Raw genomic sequence first — 23277 nt, forward strand, 5'->3', positions numbered from 1 at the left:
TTATTATTACAATAGACCATAATTTTACTTCTCTGGCTGCTATGCAGTGTTTCTTTTTGCCAGTGCATCTAGAAGTTACAGTCCAAATATAAACCTCTGTGAATCAGCTTTTTGTCAGTGCATCTAGATGTTACAGTCACAATATAAACCTCTTTGAATAAGTTTTTTGTCAGTGAGTTTAGAAGTTACAGTTCAAATATAAACCTCTTTGAATCAGCTTTTGTGTGCATTTATAGCAGATGCAATTAACATTCATTACAGTTCTCAAGAATTTTCATGAATTTTATCAACTCTTTTTTCAAATATATATTATTAGATACAAATAAAGTTTACAAATTCAGCTTTTTTTATTTCGATACTGAACAACATTTTCAGAGAAGGGAACTAAGATAATTACTGTCTGTCATAGATGATAAAAATGTCTTTTTGTTTTTTTTATTTTACCTCGAAAAACGCATTTTTTTACGTTTTTTATTTTTTGCGTTTTTTATATTTGGTACTTCCATTATTTTTATCATCGGCCATACAAGCGGTCCTCTGTCATACTCTAGATAACAAATATCGATCAATAATGAATCTATGATGCTAGCCTACGATACTTTACGCAAACATGCTACAACATAGTGCTGATATCTGGTAGTGTAGGCCAGGCGTGTTATAACACATGGAAGATGACGCTGTGTTAAACCTTTTGCAGTCCCTTTTTTGGAATGTCTCGTATGCTATAAAGTCCAATTTTTGTAGTTTTTTAAGTATTTTCTAGTCATCAGATTAGGATAAATATCTTTCACAAAATAGCGTGTAAATAAGTAAAATATTGATTTTTGTGTTGCCTAAAAACTACTGGAACATTTTTTTTCGTTTTTTATTTATTGAGAAAAAAAGCGTTTTTTTATGTTTTTTATTTTAATTTTAACGTTTTTAACATCTATGCTTTCTGTACTGGTCCTAGCTATGATTTTCATCTGATGAAACGACATATTTTTTTTACAAATGTACAAATGCACAGCAGTACAAGTAGGTTATTTAGTCTGTTGACAGACATCTGAAGGTAAAGTTTCTTGACCCGTGAAAGAAACAATGATGGTAGCAGATGCAGGCTTGACCAATGGTAGGATTCAAACTTACAGCCTTGCAGTCATGAGACTGCAATGTTAACCACTGTGCTCTTCCAAATTCATGTACAGTGTTTACTATTCAATTTGCGATAGTGGTTTATGGGTCCTTTCCATAATAACCCTTCATTGTTTGAACATCAAAAATGGCAGAAGTGCAAATTCCACTAATACAACCAAACCATAGAATTCCTGTTCAAATCTTGCAAACACTATAGAAGAATAATGTTGTTATGGGTTTAATGCCATTTTTTCAGCCCATGACAGGTATAGCAAGAACCTGGGAAATGTCTCCCCCCCCCAATAATCAGCAACCCACAGGAAGCTAATGGCAAGTTTTTTAATATACAGACACTGGCTGAGCTCAAGTCTCGAATCCACATGGACTGAGGTGAGATGTCAGTGATCTGTAAAGCCAAGTGCCTTAGAACGCTCAGCCACGAGGGGCCATGGACAGGAATAATGGTACAATGTATTAAATATTAACCCATGTGTAAGCAGTTTTCGCATACTACATGTACAGTATTATCTAACACATCTTAAATTTAGTGTCTAATAAGCACATATTGGAAAATCTAACATTCAAAGACTTTGCATTATTTAATGATGCTGATACATGATGTCACTAGGTGTCATGATATGATACACAAGAAATGACTTTATTATGCTAAAAATATGATTGTTATGTGAGAAATTTATATTTACTTACCATAACCTGTATATTCCTCAATGCAGACACTGCACATGACAGCAGCCGCTGGGGTGGGGGCTTCATAAGTTTCCCAATCAGTACACTTCATCGGGTGATTTGTTCATAAATCCTTCACATGTATGGTTCTTAATTAAGTACAAACACACATAAAATTGTTTAGTGATATCCTACTTCAAGGAATCAGCCCCCACAGATGGTGGCAAAAAAACACGTTTAAAGAAAATGAATATTTCACTCCCTTAGTAAAAATCCAGACTGAAAATAATAAAGCTTCTCTAGTTCCTAGAATGTAGAAAACAAAATCTTCAAGTTCTCAAGCACCAATAGAAAATCTCAAGATCCAATGTTTGTGGATGCAGTGCTGGTGTGTACCAGGTACAGGTCTATAATTAATAAGTATATTGTGGTCTCTCTTAACAGTCAGTGTTAAGCTTGGTCAGCAAATTTGAGACACATCCTGACTACTCTTTTAATGGACCAGTGTACACATGTAGCTATATAGGAAGAATGTGTACAGTCAACAAGCTTCTGATCCCTCCAAGCTGATGCTTTTCAGTCCAAAACCAATATTAGATATACATAATTCTCTTGCCTGCAAGAAAATAAGATTGCAAGTGGTACAGGAACTAAAGAGCTAACTGTGAGAAACCTATGCCAAACAAACTATAATGAACAGATCTAACTGAATCTACTTCTGAGCCTCCCTTTCCATAAAATTAGCTTGAAATCCGACCTCTTCACTGAACTCAGCTTCTCCCCAAATAATGGATAAATAAATAATTGACTAAGTGTTCTCGGTTTAACTTAGAACTTGATGAAGTACTATATGTGAATCAATTAAAGTTCATTCTGACCACTGATTAGAGATCACTCTAACTGACCATTACAATGGAGGTATTAATCAGTATTCACATGGTCTGAGTATGCACAGGAAGTGTTTGCAACAAAATTTGGAAAAGTTTCTTGGTTAGCAAATACACTCATGGCTATATATTACAGTTCATTGCCCTTTTCCAAAATATACCTTCAAGCTGATGTGTATGGTTTGTTAGCAGAAGATCTGACCAATAAAAAGCACAGATCTAAGGTCTATGGGTTAGAAGTGGGTCATCTTTTTTGTTAAATGCTTCACTTCCAATCAGGAAAGATTTAATTACCTACTGCTCCATGTGGTTTAAAAAAAGTATCCCATCTAATGTTTTATTGTTGTTGCTGTTGTTGTAGAATTTAACGCCATTTTTCAACACACGATAGGCTATACATGGCGGCCAGTATTAATGGTAGAGGAAGAAGCCGGGAAAATACCAGAAAGAACCACAGACCCACGAGAAGCTACCGGAAAGCTTTCTCACATACCCACATTAGCCGAATCCGAGACTTGAACCTACGCATACAGAGGTGAGATGGCAGTGATCCGTAACGGAGAGCGCTTTAGACCACTCGGCCACTCGGGGTCCCTCCTAATGTTTTAAGAAATTCATATCATCACTAAATGTCAATTTCCATATGAAAGATTATACAATGTTATAAAAATTGTAAGTCATTACTGTCACTGATACAAAAAGGGATAGATGAAAGAATGTTATTGAAAAATTATCATTGTTAGATTATTTGGGTGTTTCTTCGGACCACTTTATCTGACACGGTCAGAAATTTAAAGAACCAATTACCATTATATCTATACAATAACAGCAATATGGTAAAAATGTTAGAAATTCCTATACTGTTAACAAAATAATGGATTTTTACCAGCCTGTAGGTAATTAAATTGCTACTTTTTAAAGGATGTTGTAAATAATTTAAAGTTTCTGTCAATAAGGGAACTCCATATTTAAATGACACCTCATGCACAATAAAATATGTACCTACCAAACAAATCTATCCAGTTCCATTTACTATATAGACATGCATGTGCCTAGTGTTTTTTAATTAAAATTATACATAATCTACCAACAGCTACAAACCAATTCTCTGATAACACCAGGTGACCAATCCTAGTTCCCACTACATGTACTACCCTAATAAGTCACATGATTAAATAATACCAAATAATACTTAATACCCTGTTATGTCACATGTCAAGACCAAATTACTGAGTTCTGGAGCACCCATGAGAGTGCCAAGGATAGTATTATTTTTATAATAAATTTCAGAGGCCAGCTAAAGAAATTCAAAACTCAAAAACTTATACTGCTCTTCTCGCCTATGGCTGCCTGAGATTTGGTTTCCTTACTGTTCATGAATATGCATAAATCTGCTGAACCAATCATTGCAGACCAGAGTAAAATTTTCTCTGAAAGCTGACCCTACAGAACATTTCATTAGTAATCACTAATCAATAGATATGAGATGGCTTCCACTAATATAACAGACTGTATGATTATCATTGACCTGCCGATGACCATGGTGGTCATTTTGCAGGTTGTTCCCCACCCTCACCCAAAATGCTAATTAATTCCTCAATATTTATCCAAGTATTTTCATCCACTACCAGAAGCTGCTGTAACTTGGTGATTAGCGTGCTGGACTTGCAAACTGAAGGGTGGAATTGCAGGTATGAATTCTACCATGTGGTTAGTCTGAGTTAGCTACCTTGAAGGTATTCTGGACAAGGCATTTTACTCTCAATGCTTCAGCACTAAAACATCATAGGTCACTGTAACCTATGATCGAAACAAACCAACCATCAGCTAGTGCTGAAACACTTCACAACACGAACCATACAAGTTCTATTACTCCTATCAGATCATATCTGGGAACAAGAAAATGCTCAAGATGCATGAATATGAGTAACAAATTTGTCATCAGAAATACATGGTGCAAATACTGCTAAACATCGGCCAAAATCAAGGTACAGTTCAACTTAATTTATCGCAATTCTGAACAAATGGGAAGTGACTGAAAGCATGAACAGATAACTCTGCTTATTCATTAGCATCAAAATTAATGTGCAAACCATTATCTTTATTGTAGCCAAAAAATTCTGAATTATCAGTCCACAGTGAAAATTTCACAAAACATTCATGAGAAATTCTGGCATTGTGGATAACTGTTATATAGTCACAGACTGAAGATATCATGGCCACTTGGACATGTTAGGCAACAAGTTGCAATTATGTAACACTCACCCCTATCCAGCAATAGCTGTGGTTCACAGGTCATTGTTAGCTGCAGTCTAATAACCTCAGACTGAATGGTGGGCAAAATTGCTGATTGACCGGTCTGGGTTATAAAAAATTTGAATAGCCTGAGGGATGTAATTTGCTTCAGATAAAATGCCAACCTGGATGAAGAAAGTACTCATAAAGGATGCTCTTTAGTATACAAATGAGCTCAAATATTTTTGTTTTTGATTAACATAATTCAATATAGGTTCCTTTTCATATTTATAAGAGACTTAAATAATTAATAAAATATGTTCAGAATTCCAGAATTACAAATTTGTTCAAGTTCGCTCTGTAACAAGATCTGGTGTTGATAATGACCAAACAACATCCTGGAGATTTTCTATGTCAATGACTCACTCCTATTACCCAACTTCTGTTAACCATTAAAACATGAAACTATTTCACTCCCAGGCAAATTACAAACAGATGTACAAGTTAAAGCAGTCACTTTCAAAACATTATCAAAGTTATGGAAGGCCATTGCTGCCAAAAGTATGAAATAAAAACAAAATAAGTAAATTTGTTTTAAAAAAATAAATAAGGCAAACATGCTTATAAAATAAAAACATTTAAAACTCAGAACAAAAAAATTATTTAAATAAACCAAATAAGAAGAGACAAAACATAATATAATGTAAATAGCAGAATAAAGGAAACCATAAACATGCAGAACATGCTGCTGATGATTGCAACTAAAGTGTGTGTGTGTGATTAGAACTTTTAATGTAGCTTTAAAAAAATTTCAGTCACATTGCTACGATGTCTGCAGTATGGCAGTTTATAGTAATGTCTAGCACCGGGGCATGATGCCGCAGACATGTAGTATGATGTCCCACCCAGTCACATTATCCTGACATCAGGCAAACCAGTCCTAACACTACCCTCTTAATGCTGAGCGCCTAGCGAGGCAGCTGTTAGTACCATTTTTGTAAGTCTTTGGTATAACTTGGCTGGGGTTCAAACCCACAACCTCCTGCTTCTGAGGTGGATCCTCTAACCACTAGGCCACTGGAGCGTTTGCAACTAAGGTCAAATGAAACAAAAAATAAATGAACCAAGCATCATTCATATGAGTCAAACATGTGTAAAAATAAATGAATATAATGGAATGAAAAGCTTAAATCAAATACAGAATAAAATATTAACTGGACACAAATGTAAAAAGAAACTAATAAAATATACATAACACAATCAAATGCCAAATGAAATAAATGAAATTTGAATTAAACAAACTAAAATCAAGCTGGCTATTAGCTAATGTGAAATAAAAAGATAATACAACATAAAGTTGAAAGAAACACACATGTACATCAACCACATTCAAATGCGACTATTAAATGAACATAACACAATAGTCAAATATGAAATTTTATCAAATAACTGATGTCACCAATGGAATGTTAAGCATAATTTACTTTCCTAGAGCCAAGAGTGCCAATATTTGAAGACAAAATGATGTCACTAATGCTATAAGGCCATTAACATCTTTGCTAACAAAGGTCTGTGGATCCACTTCGTTTGACATTGACTCTTGGCATATTTACCTAGCTAATTCAATGTTTTGAACAAACCCCTCATATGGATAATACCACCCCTGCCCATTGCAAATGAAATCAACTGACAAATGATAAAGTTCATTACATAATCTGTTAGGTATTCAATAATGCAATTTCCATGTTGTATACAGGGAGCGACTCAAATTATTAAAAGTTGCTTAAAATGTTTAAACTGGCATATAAGCTGAGTCAATGTGTATGGAGGCCACTAGGATTGTTCCAAATAATCTCCTCTTTAAATGAAACATGCAATCTGACTGATAACTTTCTTTCAGCTGTAAAAGTAAAACTGCACAGAAGAGGGAGTCAATACTTTGAACTAATAACCTCTTTAGGGTCAATATGATAAATGAGAAAGGCAGCAACGTTACAGGCAGATCTGGGTCTGAGATAGCATGCACAAGTGCAACACCAAATTTGTTATTTCACTTAAAACATGTGAGGAAGGAACTCGAATATGTTGCTTGCAGCTTAAAAAAAAAAAGGGGGGGGGGGTGGCAATGGGATGTAGAATTTCTCTGAAGAAATAACCATGTTTATAGCCCAAAACATGGGAATAAATTGAGGCACAAACAACCATGACCCTTAAAACTGTGTGTGTGTGAGAGAGTGTGTGTGTGTGTGTGTGTGTGTGTGTGTGTGTGTCTGCATGCATTGATGATGCATACATATATTAGGATACACTATATGGTGCTGATTAAAGGTCAAGTTCTAAAAATGTAAACATTAAAAAACTGCCAAAAAATTAGGAAGATAAACCCTTGCAAATAATTTAAACATGAAGTTGTGACACCAGAATCTGAAAACTATCTTGGTGTCTGTGCCACCTCAACATGGATTCAGAAGAAGAAAAAAGAGGGAGTACTGGCGTGGTAACGCAATGGCTTTATAAGATAACTAATCAGCAGCCCACAAGGACTAATTGCCAACCTTTTTAATGGATTTCCTAATAAGCTGTCATATCTAGATGAGACTGAAATGGTCCTGAAACATTCTGTTATTTTCATGAGTATCATTTTTCATGGCCTTGAAACAAAAACAACAATTTTATGGCTGGAACTTAAAAAGTGAATTGAATTGCCCTGCCATCACCCACCCACATCTCCACAAAATTAATTCACTCTACAAAAAGTCCAGAAAATCATAACCAAGACAATTAAGGTCTTCCTGTGTTTTTTTTTTTTTTCTGGGGTGTACTGGTGTAGTTTGACATTTTCAATCAGCATGGGCTGTCTGCCTGTCACCAGCATTGGAACTTGCTTTTTTACATATAAATAACCAATTCTCCCAGACAACCTGTCTAGAAATGCACTGACTGTATTCACAGATGTTAAAAGTCAATCCCTGGTGAAGCCTGCAAAAAGAAGCCACATGATTGTCTTATTTCATACAGTGATTGGATTAAGATCAACTGTTCTGCAGAGATGACCTCATCTGAGTTCTACATTATGGGACACAATCTTGCTACAAGAAAGAAAAGGTCATACAATGGGACTTTAAATTTGGCATGTATGGTATTTCTCAAAACCTGATATTGGTGAATGAAAATTCCATGTGTCTAATTTCATTAGAAAAGTGATTGGGTTATACCATAGCCCCCCCCCCCCTCCCAAAATGCTTAATGTTTCCCACAGGCTGCTCTGATTGCATGCTAGATTATGATACTTCAAATTCAGTCAGTGGTAAATCTGGAAATCTTGAAAACCCAACAACACATAATCTAATTTAAACTATAATTAAGGATATTATAAGCACAAAATGAAAATTAATGTGATCGATCACATGATTTTAATGAATTAACTTTCCTCTTCTGCAAAACAAGCTGATTCTAACAATGTTGAAAAACAAAACATCTAAGGAGTTGGACAGTAACATGATTTTCAAGATGCAACCATACTAAATGTCAGATCGAAACTTTTTTGCTCGAGGAAAAACCAGATATCTTCAGAAATCTTGATTATAAACCCATGTTGATATGATTTTCCATTTAGGAGTAGCCACCATAAGATAACTTTACAGGTGGTTGCCATGGTGGCCATATCTGATAGGTATCAGACAACAGGCCATCCCATAAGCTTCTCCTGTGTCATGACCTGTAACATACCACACTCAGCAGATGTATGATGTCATAATAGTAAAAACTGCAGTACAATGCAGATAACAATAACAACAAAAATATTATAAAATTGGTTTCTCATATTCCCTGGAGGGAACTTCAGAATATCTCAACAAAATATTTAGACATAATAAGAAGCGATTTGAAATGGATTCTCCACATTAGAGAAAAATGCAACAATGAAAGAAAACTTTTACTTCAGTCCTATTAAGTAGTAATTTATCCTCTTGCAAACAAAATTTTAAAGAATTAGTCCAACTTATTTTAGAATAAGCCAGTACAGTTGAGTCTCATGCATCCAGCTATTACAAGACGAACTTGAAAATATCCAACAGCAAGTGGTCACATCATATTATTACAAGTTAAGAAAGAATGATCTCAGTATTAATTTTGTTGTCTTTGAAGCCCATAACCTGATGTAGAGGAAAAAACCAATTAATGTTCTTTTATAAAAGGCATCTAAATAAAATGCAAAACTCCTGCTACAATTCTGCCAAGATCTATCAATATTCATTATGAATAGGATTCTAATGTAGTGTGTGTTTCAAGGAATAGTTACAAATTTAGTTTTTTCCCTAAGAACCATAAAAGACTGGAAATTTTCACCATAATTAATGATCAAAACTGCTGCATCTTCGGAAAACCAATCCAATACCATTTCAAAATTAGTCCCGTTACATTTGCAGAAACTTTTATTAATACTTCTTTGATGCATGCTCCTTCAATTTATTCTCATGCATCACCAAACCAATCAAGATGAACACCAAACAGTAGATCACCGACTTATATTTGCCTGTGCTGAATAGTACTTTAATAGTTAGATGTCCCTCTGTGCTGTCTGCCCATGGCCTGTTGCTAGCCTGCCTGCCCATGACCTGTTGCTGGCCTGCCTGCCCATGGCCTGTTGCTGGCCTGCCTGCCCATGACCTGTTGCTGGCCTGCCTGCATGCCAGTGATGTGTTGCTGGCTGGCCTGCCCATGACCTGTTGCCCTTCTGCCAGCCCATGGCCTGAGTTTTGTGAAGAGCACAGTCCCTTGAGCCAAGTTCAAGTTTCTAAAGTTCTTTTTTTATCTGACTGGGCCTCCCAGTTGAATTTCTGCATGGCCAGTTGTTTTACATTTGAGCTGGCCTTACTAGTCCTTGGAAAAATCTAACTAGAACCCCAAAAACAGTAGGTCATTGTGACCTATATTTTCTTACAATACATAGTGCTTCTGAAGGTTGGAGTCTCAACCTGGTTTCATGACTGCAGATGTAAAAGTTTTATAAAAGTGGAACAAAATACAAAAAACTTAACTGTGTTGCCTTTGCAATCAATAGCAACAATACGCCTACTAATAAAAAAGAAATAAATTACTTCTACCCAGTATATGCTTCACAGGCATGCCAAATTAATTAATGATCTTGTTTATTCAACAGGGTATCTCACAAGGGTCCAATTCCTTCAAGCTGCATTGCAAAGGATTAGCATGAGGCAAATCTGCTCTTCCAAAATCAGTCCACACCACCTATTTCAACAATATGATTGGTGTGTGTGTGATTTGGATTTTTAAGGTAGCTTTAATAATTTGTCAGTCATATCACTAAGATATCTACAGTGTGGCAGTTTATGGTGATGTCTAGCACTGGGGGCATCATGCAGCAGACATGTAAACATGATGCCCCACCCAGTCACATTATCCTGACACCAGACCAACCTGTCCTAACACTAACTTCTTAATGCTGTGCACCCAGTGAGGCAGCTGTTAGTACTATTCTTATCAGCAGTTGGTATGACTCAGCTGGGGTTTGAACCTGCAACCTCCAGCATTTGAGACAGACAATCTAACCACTAGGCCACCTGAGCAGTTAATATGACTGGTTGTATGACATTTGATACAATACATGCAGGCCTGATGACTGACTTATCTGCCAGCTGAAGAGAACCCAAACACACCTGAACAATATACAAACAGGACATTGTCTTTATTTCCCATTCTACCCATACTATGATTTTACCCAAACATTTACCAAATGTTGTGCTCATTGCTCACAATGAAAATTTGCACATTCTTTTTCTGAAAAAAGTTGAAAAGTCTTTACCAAAAATTAAAGTATGTGTACAGAAACATGATTTTTGACAATCTGGGAACATGGGCAAAATCTGATGGCTCAACACAGCATACTATTGTTAGTAAGAATATAATTGATGTCTCTGTCTTGCAAATGACTATTGTACAAAGATTCCCCCAGTTCTGAAACTAAGGTTTGTCTTTTTACAAAGACTGACCCAATTTTTGACACCAAGGGGATTTTTGACTATATTGAACCCTTTGGGAAAATACTGTAAGATGAGTCCAACTGCAAACTGCATAGACCCAGATCTGCAGTCACATAATGCAATGGCAGATCTTGGTCTGTGCAGTTTGCAAGGAGTTTTCAGTACAACACCATAGACCTGGTCTACAGGCACATTATGATATGGCAGATCAGGACCTATGTTGCTTACACTTAGACTCAACTTATAAGTGAGTATATATTGTAGCTGCAGGATAATGCTCTACAGAAGATACAGGATACCTGAGCACAGTTGGCCTGAAAATTTCAAAAATATGACGCTTGGATGGAGTAACACGCAAATAGCTTGCTACACCTGTATGAATTTTAACACAGAAATGTACCAACAGAGGGTCCAGGATTTGAAAAACAATGCAAGGTTAAGTCTTCATTGTTTTTGTTATTCTGAAAATTGTCTGTATAATTAAGCCACATCAAGCTGCAAAATGACCAATATGTATTTATTTTGCTCTAATAAATTAAAACATTTTGAGATATATTCAAGCTCAGTCCTTTCTGATGTACACTGTGACATCATTTCTGACCTGAATGGTTGGTTTGACATGTTTAAGTTGCTGATGGACATGAAGCTCAGGAAATGAGAGTCAGTGCTTAAATCTACACAGAATCTGATCTGCTGGTGCATTATGTGATGATGAATCAAGGTCTATGTCAGACTCTACTTACACAAGAGTACATAAGGCAGTATCCATAGATGACATAATACCACCTGTACTCACTTATAAGTCCAATTGCAAACTGCACAATGGATCTGCAGTCGCATAATGCACCAGCAGATCTAGGTCTGTGCAGTTTGTTAGGAGTAATCAGTACAACCTACATCATATATCCTGATATACATGTGCATTTTTGCTATGGGCAGATCAGGACCTTTGTTGTTTTCAGCTTGACTCATCTTGTCATTTAGTATATGTGGTAATTTAATCAAACTAACCACCTTTTTTTGAACACCACAGAGCATAATCTTTTGATACCATACAGTCTTAATCATCAAGATGATGTTCATTGCAAAATGATACAAATAGCTTAGTGACCAATACTAACTATGGGGGCATTTGATTATATATGACCATTTTAGCAAGTATAGTTAGTAATCAAGTACTATCATTTCAGCTGTGCACAGAACTTGTGAAAATTGTTCTCACAGCAGTTTAAATTGATCAAATGCACCATAACTAAACATTAACTGTCCTTAATTCATTACGGCTCAGAGATGCAATTCTGTGTCATGAGGTGGTCCCCTTCTTCCAGGGCCTTCATCACAGTTAGCAAAGACTCAAGCAGGCAGTATTAGAGAAAAGAAGACCGTAGCATTACACTTGTATCAAATAACACAGACATTCTACACACAGTGAAAAATATACTGGATAAAGTACAAATGCAGTTGCAGGCCCGACCAGAGTTTTGTCCTGATTTTATACTTTCTCTTATTCGATCTAAAGCAGACTTTGCCAAGCCTGACTAGGAGAAACGAATCTTTGTAAAACAGAACAGAAACTTTGGCACTTGGGGCAAAAGGAGACAAGCAGGCAAATATCTGGGGTCCAATACATAAAACAAGAAAGTCCTAATTTGCTCATGCACAACAAGCCTGACAGACAATCAAAAACAACCACTCTTACATATATAAGCAACTGTCAAAAGAAAAACCTCTCTGAATCATACATGATTGGATTCCATTTAAAAAAACAAGAAAACTTTCTCTTGTACCCCAATTTTAAGCAAAAATTAGAATAAGCTCCCTGCCTTAATGTGCTGAAGCAATAGCTTACAGCTTTGGACCAAATGTAAAGAACAAAAAAAAACTGTGCAATTTGAATCCATAAAAAAGGTCTTTAAGTCAATTTGTTTGTGTATAATAACAAATATACTGCTTATTTAGGGCAGAGTAATGCGACTAATTCTTTCTCACTCTTAAAATATTCATTTTTTTCAATATTGTATCCAACTGCAGTTCATATTTATTTCATTAATAAAAGGTCATAAGTTAGCGTATGTTTGCAAAATAAAGTGATTTACCATGTCAATTAATAACTGCAACTGGACATGCAAACAAATTGATTTATAGGTTACAATAATACAACAGCTCTTATCCACACCAGCATTTGTTAAGAATTGAGGAGGATGTCACCTGTCACATACAGGATGGGCTATGCATGAGCTAATGGGATAATCTATTAAATCATTAATGCCACAGCTGTGGCATATGGTCATGTGCTTGTGTAGCAACAGCCAACTAACTTGATTTGGTCATGTACCTGCATTTCCCTGACTTAAGGACATAGAATTTATTTGGTCCTGTACCTATATGTCACTACAATACTTCAGGATACAGACTTTATTTGGTCATGTACCAATGTTCTCCTAAGACTTGATAAAGAAATGGTTTGGTCCTGTACCCTACATTCTCCTAGGACTTAGGGATATATAACTGATTTGATTATGTACCTATCCTAAGACTCAGGGATATATAATTGATATGGTCCAGCACCTACATATCCCAAGACTATGTGATACAGAATCTGTCTGGTCCTGTATCTATATGTCCCTACTGTTATTGATTTGGTCCAGTATCTACATGCCCCTACTATTATTGATTAGGTCCTGTACCTACATGTCCCCACTGTTATTGATTTGGTTGATTAGGTCCTGTACCTACATGCCCCTACTGTTATTGATTAGGTCCTGTATCTACATGTCCCTACTGTTATTGATTTGGTCCTGTACCTACATGCCCCTACTGTTACTGATTAGGTCCTGTACCTACATGTCCCCACTGTTATTGATTTGGTCCAGTATCTACATGTCCCTACTGTTATTGATTTGGTCCTGTACCTACATGTCCCTACTGTTACTGATTAGGTCCTGTACCTACATGTCCCCACTGTTATTGATTTGGTCCTGTACCTACATGTCCCTACTGTTACTGATTAGGTCCTGTACCTACATGTCCCCACTGTTATTGATTTGGTCCAGTATCTACATGCCCCTACTATTATTGATTAGGTCCTGTACCTACATGTCCCCACTGTTATTGATTTGGTCCAGTATCTACATGCCCCTACTATTATTGATTAGGTCCTGTACCTACATGTCCCCACTGTTATTGATTTGGTTGATTAGGTCCTGTACCTACATGCCCCTACTGTTATTGATTAGGTCCTGTATCTACATGTCCCTACTGTTATTGATTTGGTCCTGTACCTACATGTCCCTACTGTTACTGATTAGGTCCTGTACCTACATGTCCCCACTGTTATTGATTTGGTCCAGTATCTACATGCCCCTACTGTTACTGATTAGGTCCTGTACCTACATGTCCCCACTGTTATTGATTTGGTCCAGTATCTACATGCCCCTACTATTATTGATTAGGTCCTGTACCTACATGTTCCTACTGTTATTGATTAGGTCCTGTACCTACATGTCCCTTCTCTTATTTATTTGGTCCTGTACCTACATGTCCCTACTGTTACTGATTAGGTCCTGTACATAATGTCCCTACTGTTATTGATTAGGTCCTGTACCTACATGTCCCCACTGTTATTGATTTGGTCCTGTACCTACATGTCCCTTCTCTTATTTATTTGGTCCTGTACCTACATGTCCCTACTGTTACTGATTAGGTCCTGTACATAATGTCCCTACTGTTATTGATTAGGTCCTGTACCTACATGTCCCCACTGTTATTGATTTGGTCCAGTATCTACATGCCTTTACTATTATTGATTAGGTCCTGTACCTACATGTCCCTACTGTTACTGATTAGGTCCTGTACATAATGTCCCTACTGTTATTGATTAGGTCCTGTACCTACATGTCCCCACTGTTATTGATTTGGTCCAGTATCTACATGCCCCTACTATTATTGATTAGGTCCTGTACCTACATGTCCCTACTGTTACTGATTAGGTCCTGTACCTACATGTCCCTACTGTTACTGATTAGGTCCTGTACCTACATGTCCCTACTGTTATTGATTGATTAGGTCCTGTATCTACATGTCCTTACTGATGGCTGCCTTAGTGGCCAATATGGATATTATATCAGTGCCATTTTAATTCAAGATCAACTATACATTATAAGAAGTTTTTTTTAGTAAAACCTCATGCTGATAACACCATCAATCCAGAAGATGTAATGATAGCAAGATTTTAAGATGACCACTGTGTTGCAGCCATACTGTATGTCAGATCAGCACCAATATCATTTAATTAAGACCAACTGGACATCAGAAGAACTATTCTGGTGAAAACTCCATATTAATATGGTTTTTTGCTCTAAGAGAGCAATGTCATGACAAAATGTTTAAGTTTGCTGCTGTAGTGGCCATATTGGATGTCAAATCAGAACCATTTTTATTTGTTTATGATCAACTAGACATAATAAGAAGTCTTTTAGTGAAAATCCAATGCTGATATGGCCATCCATTCAGAATGAGTAATGATAACAAGATTTTCAAGATAGCTGCCATACTGCCCATATTAGATATGAGATTGGTACTATTTTCATTTAGGACCTACATGATATCATAAGCCTTTATGTAAATACCTCATGATATGGCCACTGATGTAGAAATAAGTATTGATAAGATTCTTAGGATGGCTGCTATGGTAATCATAGTGGATGCCAAATTATCACATTTTTTAATTTTATTTTTAACATAAGACCAACTCATGATCAAGATTTTAAGTGAAAACCCCATTTTTATATGAGCACCCATTCTGGATGAACAACCATGAAAAAAGTTTTAAGATGGCTGTCATGGTGGCCATATTGCAAGTAAGATCTGCAGTATTTTCATTTCAGTATAGACAAACATCATAAGAAGTCTCTCAGTGAGAAGCCCATGTTGACATGACCATCCATTCAGGAAGAAGAGCCATAAAAAGAATTTCAATCTGGCAGACATGGAAGCCATATTGGATTTGCACCATTTTCGTTCAGGACCAACAGGACAATGTTAAGAAGTATTTCTGCAAAAAACTCATGTTGATATGACGATGATGACCACTGTAGAGGTCATATTGGACATGAGGTATTTCATTTAGGACCAGCTACAAGAGGTCTCACTAGGATTTTAAAACTAGGAGTCCAGGACTCCCATTCTGGTAAAAATAGAAGTCCCACCATCAAAAGTTGCAGTCCCTTCTTTCCTACAGAATCAATACAGACGTGAGTGCATCTATTTTTAGATGGATAGGTTTTCATAATGTAATCACTCACTATATATAGCTTCATTACAACAGTCCATTGACAGGATCGCAAATTTATGGTTTATTTATTTGTATACGTACTTGTAGTAATTTTAGGCAAATAAATAGTACCTGATTTGCTGTTTTTTCCCGTATTTTTTGCATATACTTGTCAAGTCAGACAACAGCATAGACCTTAAAGCGCAACTCGCGAATTCCACAACATAGCATTGTCCCATACGTTTCTGGCCTACATAATTTGCATTTGAAAGTTAAATCTTTAATAAAATAATACCTAGGCTTTGGTTTCAATGATTTGTATATTTTTTCTGAATATATTTGCCTGATGATTTAAGAAAACAGACAATTTAATAAACTGGTACATCCCAGACTTAGCGAAGTCCGCCATTATTTCCCGTTAGGCCTACTGGTTCACTTACAGTTTCAAACTAATTTTATGATGAAATAGTGTATAAAAAGCAGCTAATATATATCCAGATCACCTATTCTAATCTTAAAACACAAATTTGTATGTTTTATCATCAAAGCATGCAGGAAACTGATAGTTGCTACCTTACATGGAAAAGGTTTAATGGTCAATCAGCTATTGAAACATAATGCTTGTGAACGGGCAAGAGTTTGTCAACATAATTGATACAAAAACTAGGCCTAGCTACTGATGCCTTGATGAATACATTTCGCTACAACACTAGAATGAACCCGGCTAAGGCGAGGGGCATTTTAAAAAAATATAGAATGGTCAGTCAATGTACCTCTTAAATAATCACAGGGTGAAGTCATTTTTGCTTTCCTAACAGAAGGCAAAGTCTACATTTTTAGGCGACTTGTCACCCACTTGCGAATGGCATTTTGTCTAAGTCTCAACATGTCTTGTTTCTGAGGTCACGTGCACTGCTTATTCTGCTCCATTCAGAAATGAACACAATAACGAAAGCTAAAGTTGTTTATTTGATGTACATTTATAAATGTACATCTCTGGGTCTTTCTGCCTCTGAATTCAATCACTAAATATCAGTACATTTTCCCACCTGGTCGCCAGTCAAAGCCTTTGAACTTGCCGCCCAACTATTGCATCATGTTCTTTTTTATGTATTCTTATAAAATGTCAACATGCATGTACATCAAGCGGTCTTTTAGTCACTGAATTATGTCATTGTAAATATCAGCACAGCTAATTGATCAGCACATTTTCCCACAAAGCAGGTGGCTGAAGCAGGACTGGCAAGTCTTTGAATTTTCCCGCACACCTATTACATGCATACGGAGAACTCCTGCCTCAGTGATTTTCTGCATCTCAGATAAAAAGTTGGCGTCCAAATACGCGTAATTAAGCGTTTCCAAGATCTCTGCAGCTAGACGTCATATGAAGACTTTTACTGAAAACCCCATGTTCATAAGACCACTCATTCAAGAGGAATAGTATTAAGGTTTTCAATATGGCTGCTGTGGTGGCCACACTGGATGTCTGAACAGCACAAGTGTCAACTAGACCATGGGTTGAAAATGTCTGTAAAATAGTTTCATGGCAATCATACAAGTTGTTTCAAAGCAGTAGTGATAATTTTTTTGAAATGATCTTATGCTAATGGACAGATGGATGAATGACAAGATGACAGAAAAGAGAGCATTCCATAAGCTCTTCTGGACTATGCCAGTACAGCTAAAAAATAGACTGTCATTATACAAGTATCAACACTATTGTAATGGTTTTTATCGTTGCAAATGGTAAAATATCATCAGTCACATCCCATTAGCAAACACAAGTAACATGTATATAAAAAAATTGGAAATCCTCATTTGATATATATCTGAAGATCACTAATCATTTCACAACAATAATGTTGCCAGTAGCATGTGGCTATAACTGTTTATATGCTATATGTACATGTACTTAAATTGGCCTTCGTCAGTGGGGACAGCTGTCATCTTATCCAGGCTAACCAGGGAATGAGGCTATTCATAAGGAAATAAAAACGTCAACAAATTAAAAAAGTTTGACAAACATCTTTGCGAGATACCATCTTCAGTTAACTTGACGGCCAGATCTCTATGGTTTGAAATGATTGGAAATTAAATTTGTGTTTTACCGGTATGCTGCTATTTGTTGTGATCATGAGCATTTTTTCTCCTTCAAAAATGAAACTTTCACAGCACAATAAACGTGTTCCAGTCACCTTGTAAAATGCAAAAAACAACCAGATTGCATTGCTTGTAATAAAGTTTGGTGCTGACATACTTTGACAAAAGTCTCTAAAGTCATCGCTACAGGATAACTTTGGAGGACCAAACAAATGCCTGTTTCTTACTGTGGCAGCAACATCAAATAATTGTAAAACACTGAGAAGAGGGATTTTCCTTAACATCCAAACACAAGGTCAGTTTGACATAAATATATTAACTACTAGCATGTGGCCACTATTTTATCTGAAAGATGGATTTTAAATTAGTACCTTGTATGTTTGATCTCAGCTTCCATAAATGTCAAGAACAACAACAACAAAAAAAGTTTACAGTACCCAGACCAAATGTCAGTATAAGCGGATTATGATATAACAATGCACTGTTAAGAAGGTTTGTCAATATGAACAAAGATTAGCTCATGTAACAACAGGTAGATTCCAGTGAAGTTTGCGGCCCCCTTTGATGGTGCTTCTGTATTGCTCCACTCCAAACCCAAAAACTGTGTATAAAGTTCAAACAGCCAACAATGTCAACAATATAAAAGTTAATAAAACCCAAACATATTCCAAATTATATACTTTGTTGCCAGTAAGGAAAATGTTCGCAATTTATGACATTAGCAAAGCCCAACATCATACATGACCCCTGAATAAACATTTTTGCACATTATTTTTTGTACTTTTAAGAAGAAAAAAACTATATTTTTTTGTGTACAAGAGAAATACATGTGCATGAAATTTCAAGGCCATGCCACAATCGTCTAATATTAAACTTCATATGCAATATCCTCCCCAAATGGTAATCAACTTTTTAAACTTTATTTTCTTATACTTATGAAAGAAAGAATCTTCTGTTTAAAATATATATGAAAATTTGGGAGCCACGTCACACTTGTGTATTATCCAAATTCATGTTATAATGGAGCATGCTATAGCGGGGTCACACTGTATATATGACATCCATACTGGGTCAACATTATCACAGATGCTGAGCATCAAAATGCAATAACTTGGCAGAAAAGAACTGAAATTACAATTTTCCCCAAGCATATAAAAAAGTACGAATTTTCCTTTTGCAAATTTTGGCATTTTCAATCAGCAAGGGGTGTCTATCTCTGCGACTGAAACTCATTTTAAGACTTATTTAACAAACTTGTACAGACAAGCTGTCTGCAGTGCCACTGAAGTACTGGCTCAATAAAGGAAATGCCATGAAAGAAACTGGCAGAAATCTGAACTTTTAATTCTTTCTACTGAAAGTTGGCACAGATATTGTCCTTCATTCTTTTCCACCACTGAGTGAAATTCATTCTTTTATTCAAATAATATAAGGTCTGTCCTTAATGATCAAGTTGGATAAGGGGATGTATGTTATTTCATGGAATTTATATCACAGACAACAATAATTGCTAACACCTATTGAAATTAAAATTCCAAGTTTTCCACGTTTTTTAATGTTTTAAATCAGGATCCAGGTTTTGTACTTTTCCTCATACAGATGACGATGTAAATTTTCAGACAGAGATTAACTGGTATTGTGAATGTCTCCTTATTTTAAAAGTCACATCCTGTTGGCCACCACATTAACCAGAGAAGGTAGTACATTGTTGAATAAAGCATACCATGTCTGTTTAGAAAATAAACCTTTTACCATTTGGTATCTCAATAAGTAAATGTTAAGAAAAGCAACAGTTACTTAGTGATTGGTTGGCATTTAAAGACACTTTAAACACAATACTGGCATTGTTTCATGCAAAGGAAATGGGAGCTAAGTACCTCTTCCCACAACACTCAGATCGCTGATTTTAGCTGGCCTGGGTAGGTAAGAAATTTGTGACCCATGTATTACAAGCCAATTGTTCTACTAACTGAGCAATCAGTTTATTCAGAACATGTCTCTCACCTGCAAATTGTTGTTGTTGTTTTGGGTGTAACACCACTCCTCAGCACAAGATAGGCTACAGATGATGGTCAGTTAGTCAATTAGTGGTGGAAGAACACAGGAAATGCCGGTAAGAACAACTGACCAATGGGAAACTACTGGCATTGTTCTCACATAGCCACATTCAGGGCCAAGCCTGAGACTTGAACCAATGCAAACACAGGTGAGATGGCAGTGATCAGTAAATTCATAAGCTTTAGAACATTTGGCCACCGAGTACTATATCTTACTTAAATTCATAAGCTTTAGAACACTTGGCCACCGAGTACTATATCTTACTTAAATTCATAAGCTTTAGAACACTTGGCCACCGAGTACTATATCTTACTTAAATTCATAAGCTTTAGAACACTTGGCCACCGAGTACTATATCTTACTTAAATTCATAAGCTTTAGAACACTTGGCCACCGAGTACTGTATCTTATTTATCAAACCTGACAAACTTTTATGCAACAATATAATCACAAACTTTTAATAAACATTGTAATAAAAAACACAAGTACCCTGAAGTGATTGATGCTCTACTGGATGAAAAGAATTTCCAGGAATTCAAATAAGACAATCTTCTTTTAAACCGCAGAATTGTATATTCGACTTTGATATTCACAAACAAGATGTTGTGGTAGGCATATTGAATTTTAGATTGACTTCATTTTCATTTAGGACAAAATAGACATCATATAAGTCTTTTTATCAAAATCCTATGTAATGACCACCCATGCAGGGGGATTAGTGACAACAAGGTTTTCAAGACAGCCATCATGGCACTGGCAGTCATATCAGATGTATGACTGGCGTAATTTTAATTTAGGACCAACTAGATATCACAAGTCTGTTTGCGAAACCCCCTTGCTGATAATGCGATTCATTTGGCAGTAGAGTTGATATTTTCAAACAGCCAACATGATGCCCAGATTGAAGGTTATTTAAGACCAAGTAGGTACAGTCAGAACTCTTTTAATGAAACTCTTACATCAAAAGGACCTTCCTCCTTTTAAAGGAGTAGCAAAAACAAGATTTTCAAGATGGCCACATATGCATCTTGTGCATTTATGAATTAACTGGATATTATTAGAAGTCTTTCGGTGAAAAGCAAATATCAGTATAACTTTCTGCTCAGGAGGAGTTGTGATAAGATTATTTTCATGATGGCTTCTGTGGTAGCCATACTGGACTTAAGATTGGGCACTATTTTCCTTTCAGGATCAACTAGACATGATATGAAGTCTTTTAGTAAAAACTCCATGTTGATGTAACCATCCATTCAGAAGTAGTGACAAGATATTCAAGGATGGCCACAAAATACCCTCAAAGAAAATCTGAAGGCTCTGGATTTCACAAAGCCCTGATTCACTCTGCAGCATGTTGTACTTGGCAAAAATAGATGATGGAACCAAAAAGATCAGTAGTTAACATGCCAAACTGCAACCAAAAGTATGCAGGTTCAAATCCTACCATCGTTTTATCTTAGAAAAGCTGCTATGTTGTGTGTCCATGTGCCCTAAAGCCTCAGCAATACCTGAGCTGCTGGTAAAATAAAACAAAAACAAGAAGCAAAATAAAGCAAAAGCAAATCAAACAAAAGCCAACAACAACATTTTAATACAGAATGTTAACAATGATAATGACCATGCCAACATTACCAATGTCTCACAGTTTGTTAACACTAACAAAACAAAAATGACAGCACATCAGTGCATGAAATACTGTTTAGTGTTGAAGCAATAGGACTAAAAGACTTTGCAGAAAGATACACCATGGCTCCTGATCTGACCTCAGGTCTGGCAAATATCCAAGTCCATAGTCCACTCATTTAAAGTCCAGCACTGCAGCCTAAAAATGAACCTTCCGTGCTTATTTTGTAAAATATGTCAATTCTTTCCAAGATAAGAAAATTTCTTCTTACTAACTAATGAGTGTCAAAACTATTTCTGATATTCTTAAGCAATAATAAGATTTTCAAATTGGCCATTGTGGCAGATATATTTGATGCAATATCAGCACCAATATGAACATTAGGATGAAACCTGGACTCAGGTAGCCTATGTGGTTAGAGTGTCTGCCTCAGACGCAGGAGATCACATGTTTGAGCCCCTAGCCAAGTCATACCAAAGACTCCTATAAATCAAAGTGGTAGCAACAACCTTGCTTGGTGCTCAGCTGTAAGAGGTTAGTGTTAGGATTGGTTGACCTGGTGTCAGGATAATGTGACTGGGTGGGACATGACGCTACATGTCTGCAGCATCGGGTGCCCCTGAGACAGACCGATATAAACTGCCAGAATGCAGACATCATAGTGATATGACTAAAATTATGAAACAGCTATCTTCAAAAATTAATATTCCAAATCTAACTGATCCATTTCAGATGAATTAGACATAAAAAGTCTTTTGGTAAAAACCCATGTTAATAATGGCCTCCCATTCAGGACCAATAGTGACAAGATTTTCAAGATGGCCATCAACCGCTCCAGTGGCCTAGTGGTTAGAGCATCCACCTTGGATGCAGGAGGTTGTGGGTTCAATCCCTGGCCAAGTCATACCAAAGACTTATAAAAATGGTATCAGCAGCTGCCTCACTTGGTGCTCAGCATAGAGGCTAGTGTTAGGACTGGTTGGCCTGGTGTCAGGATAATGTGAAAGGGTGGGACATCATGCTACATGTTTGTGGTATGATGCCCCAGTGCTAGGCATTACAATAAATTGCCACACTGCAGACATCGTAGTGATATGACTAGAAAATTATTAAAGCTATGCTAAAAATCCAAATCACATACACACATACATGTACACAAGATGGCCATCATAATGCTCATATTAAATGTCAGTTCAGTAACATATTCATTTATAACCAACTATATATCCTAAGTCTTCCAGTGAAAACTCCACATTGGTAGGACTCTGTGTAGCATGAGTCGATATAGCAAATATCAGA

The 23277-nt window shown here is 36.4% G+C and overlaps 1 protein-coding gene across 10 annotated transcripts in view; it reads right to left on the minus strand.

Annotated features, from left to right (window-relative positions):
* Positions 1-23277, minus strand: part of LOC149799332 (fibronectin type-III domain-containing protein 3A-like) — a 264342-nt gene that overhangs the window by 136506 nt on the left and 104559 nt on the right. The window contains exon 2 of one of the 10 annotated variants that reach the window (XM_089958647.1): positions 1825-1952. The exons of 7 other annotated variants lie outside the window; for them this stretch is intronic. In XM_089958647.1, the coding sequence (XP_089814773.1) occupies positions 1825-1915 (91 nt within the window). In that variant the 5' untranslated portion in view covers positions 1916-1952. Of the gene's footprint in view, positions 1-1824; positions 6194-23277 lie in introns of those variants that run through there. 2 more of the 10 variants (XM_089958646.1, XM_089958645.1) reach the window with 2 other exon arrangements.

Source organism: Sinohyriopsis cumingii, chromosome 5 (genome assembly GCF_028554795.1).
Source record: "Sinohyriopsis cumingii isolate HCF-2022 chromosome 5, ASM2855479v2, whole genome shotgun sequence".
Classification (NCBI taxonomy): Eukaryota; Metazoa; Mollusca; class Bivalvia; order Unionida; family Unionidae; genus Sinohyriopsis; species Sinohyriopsis cumingii.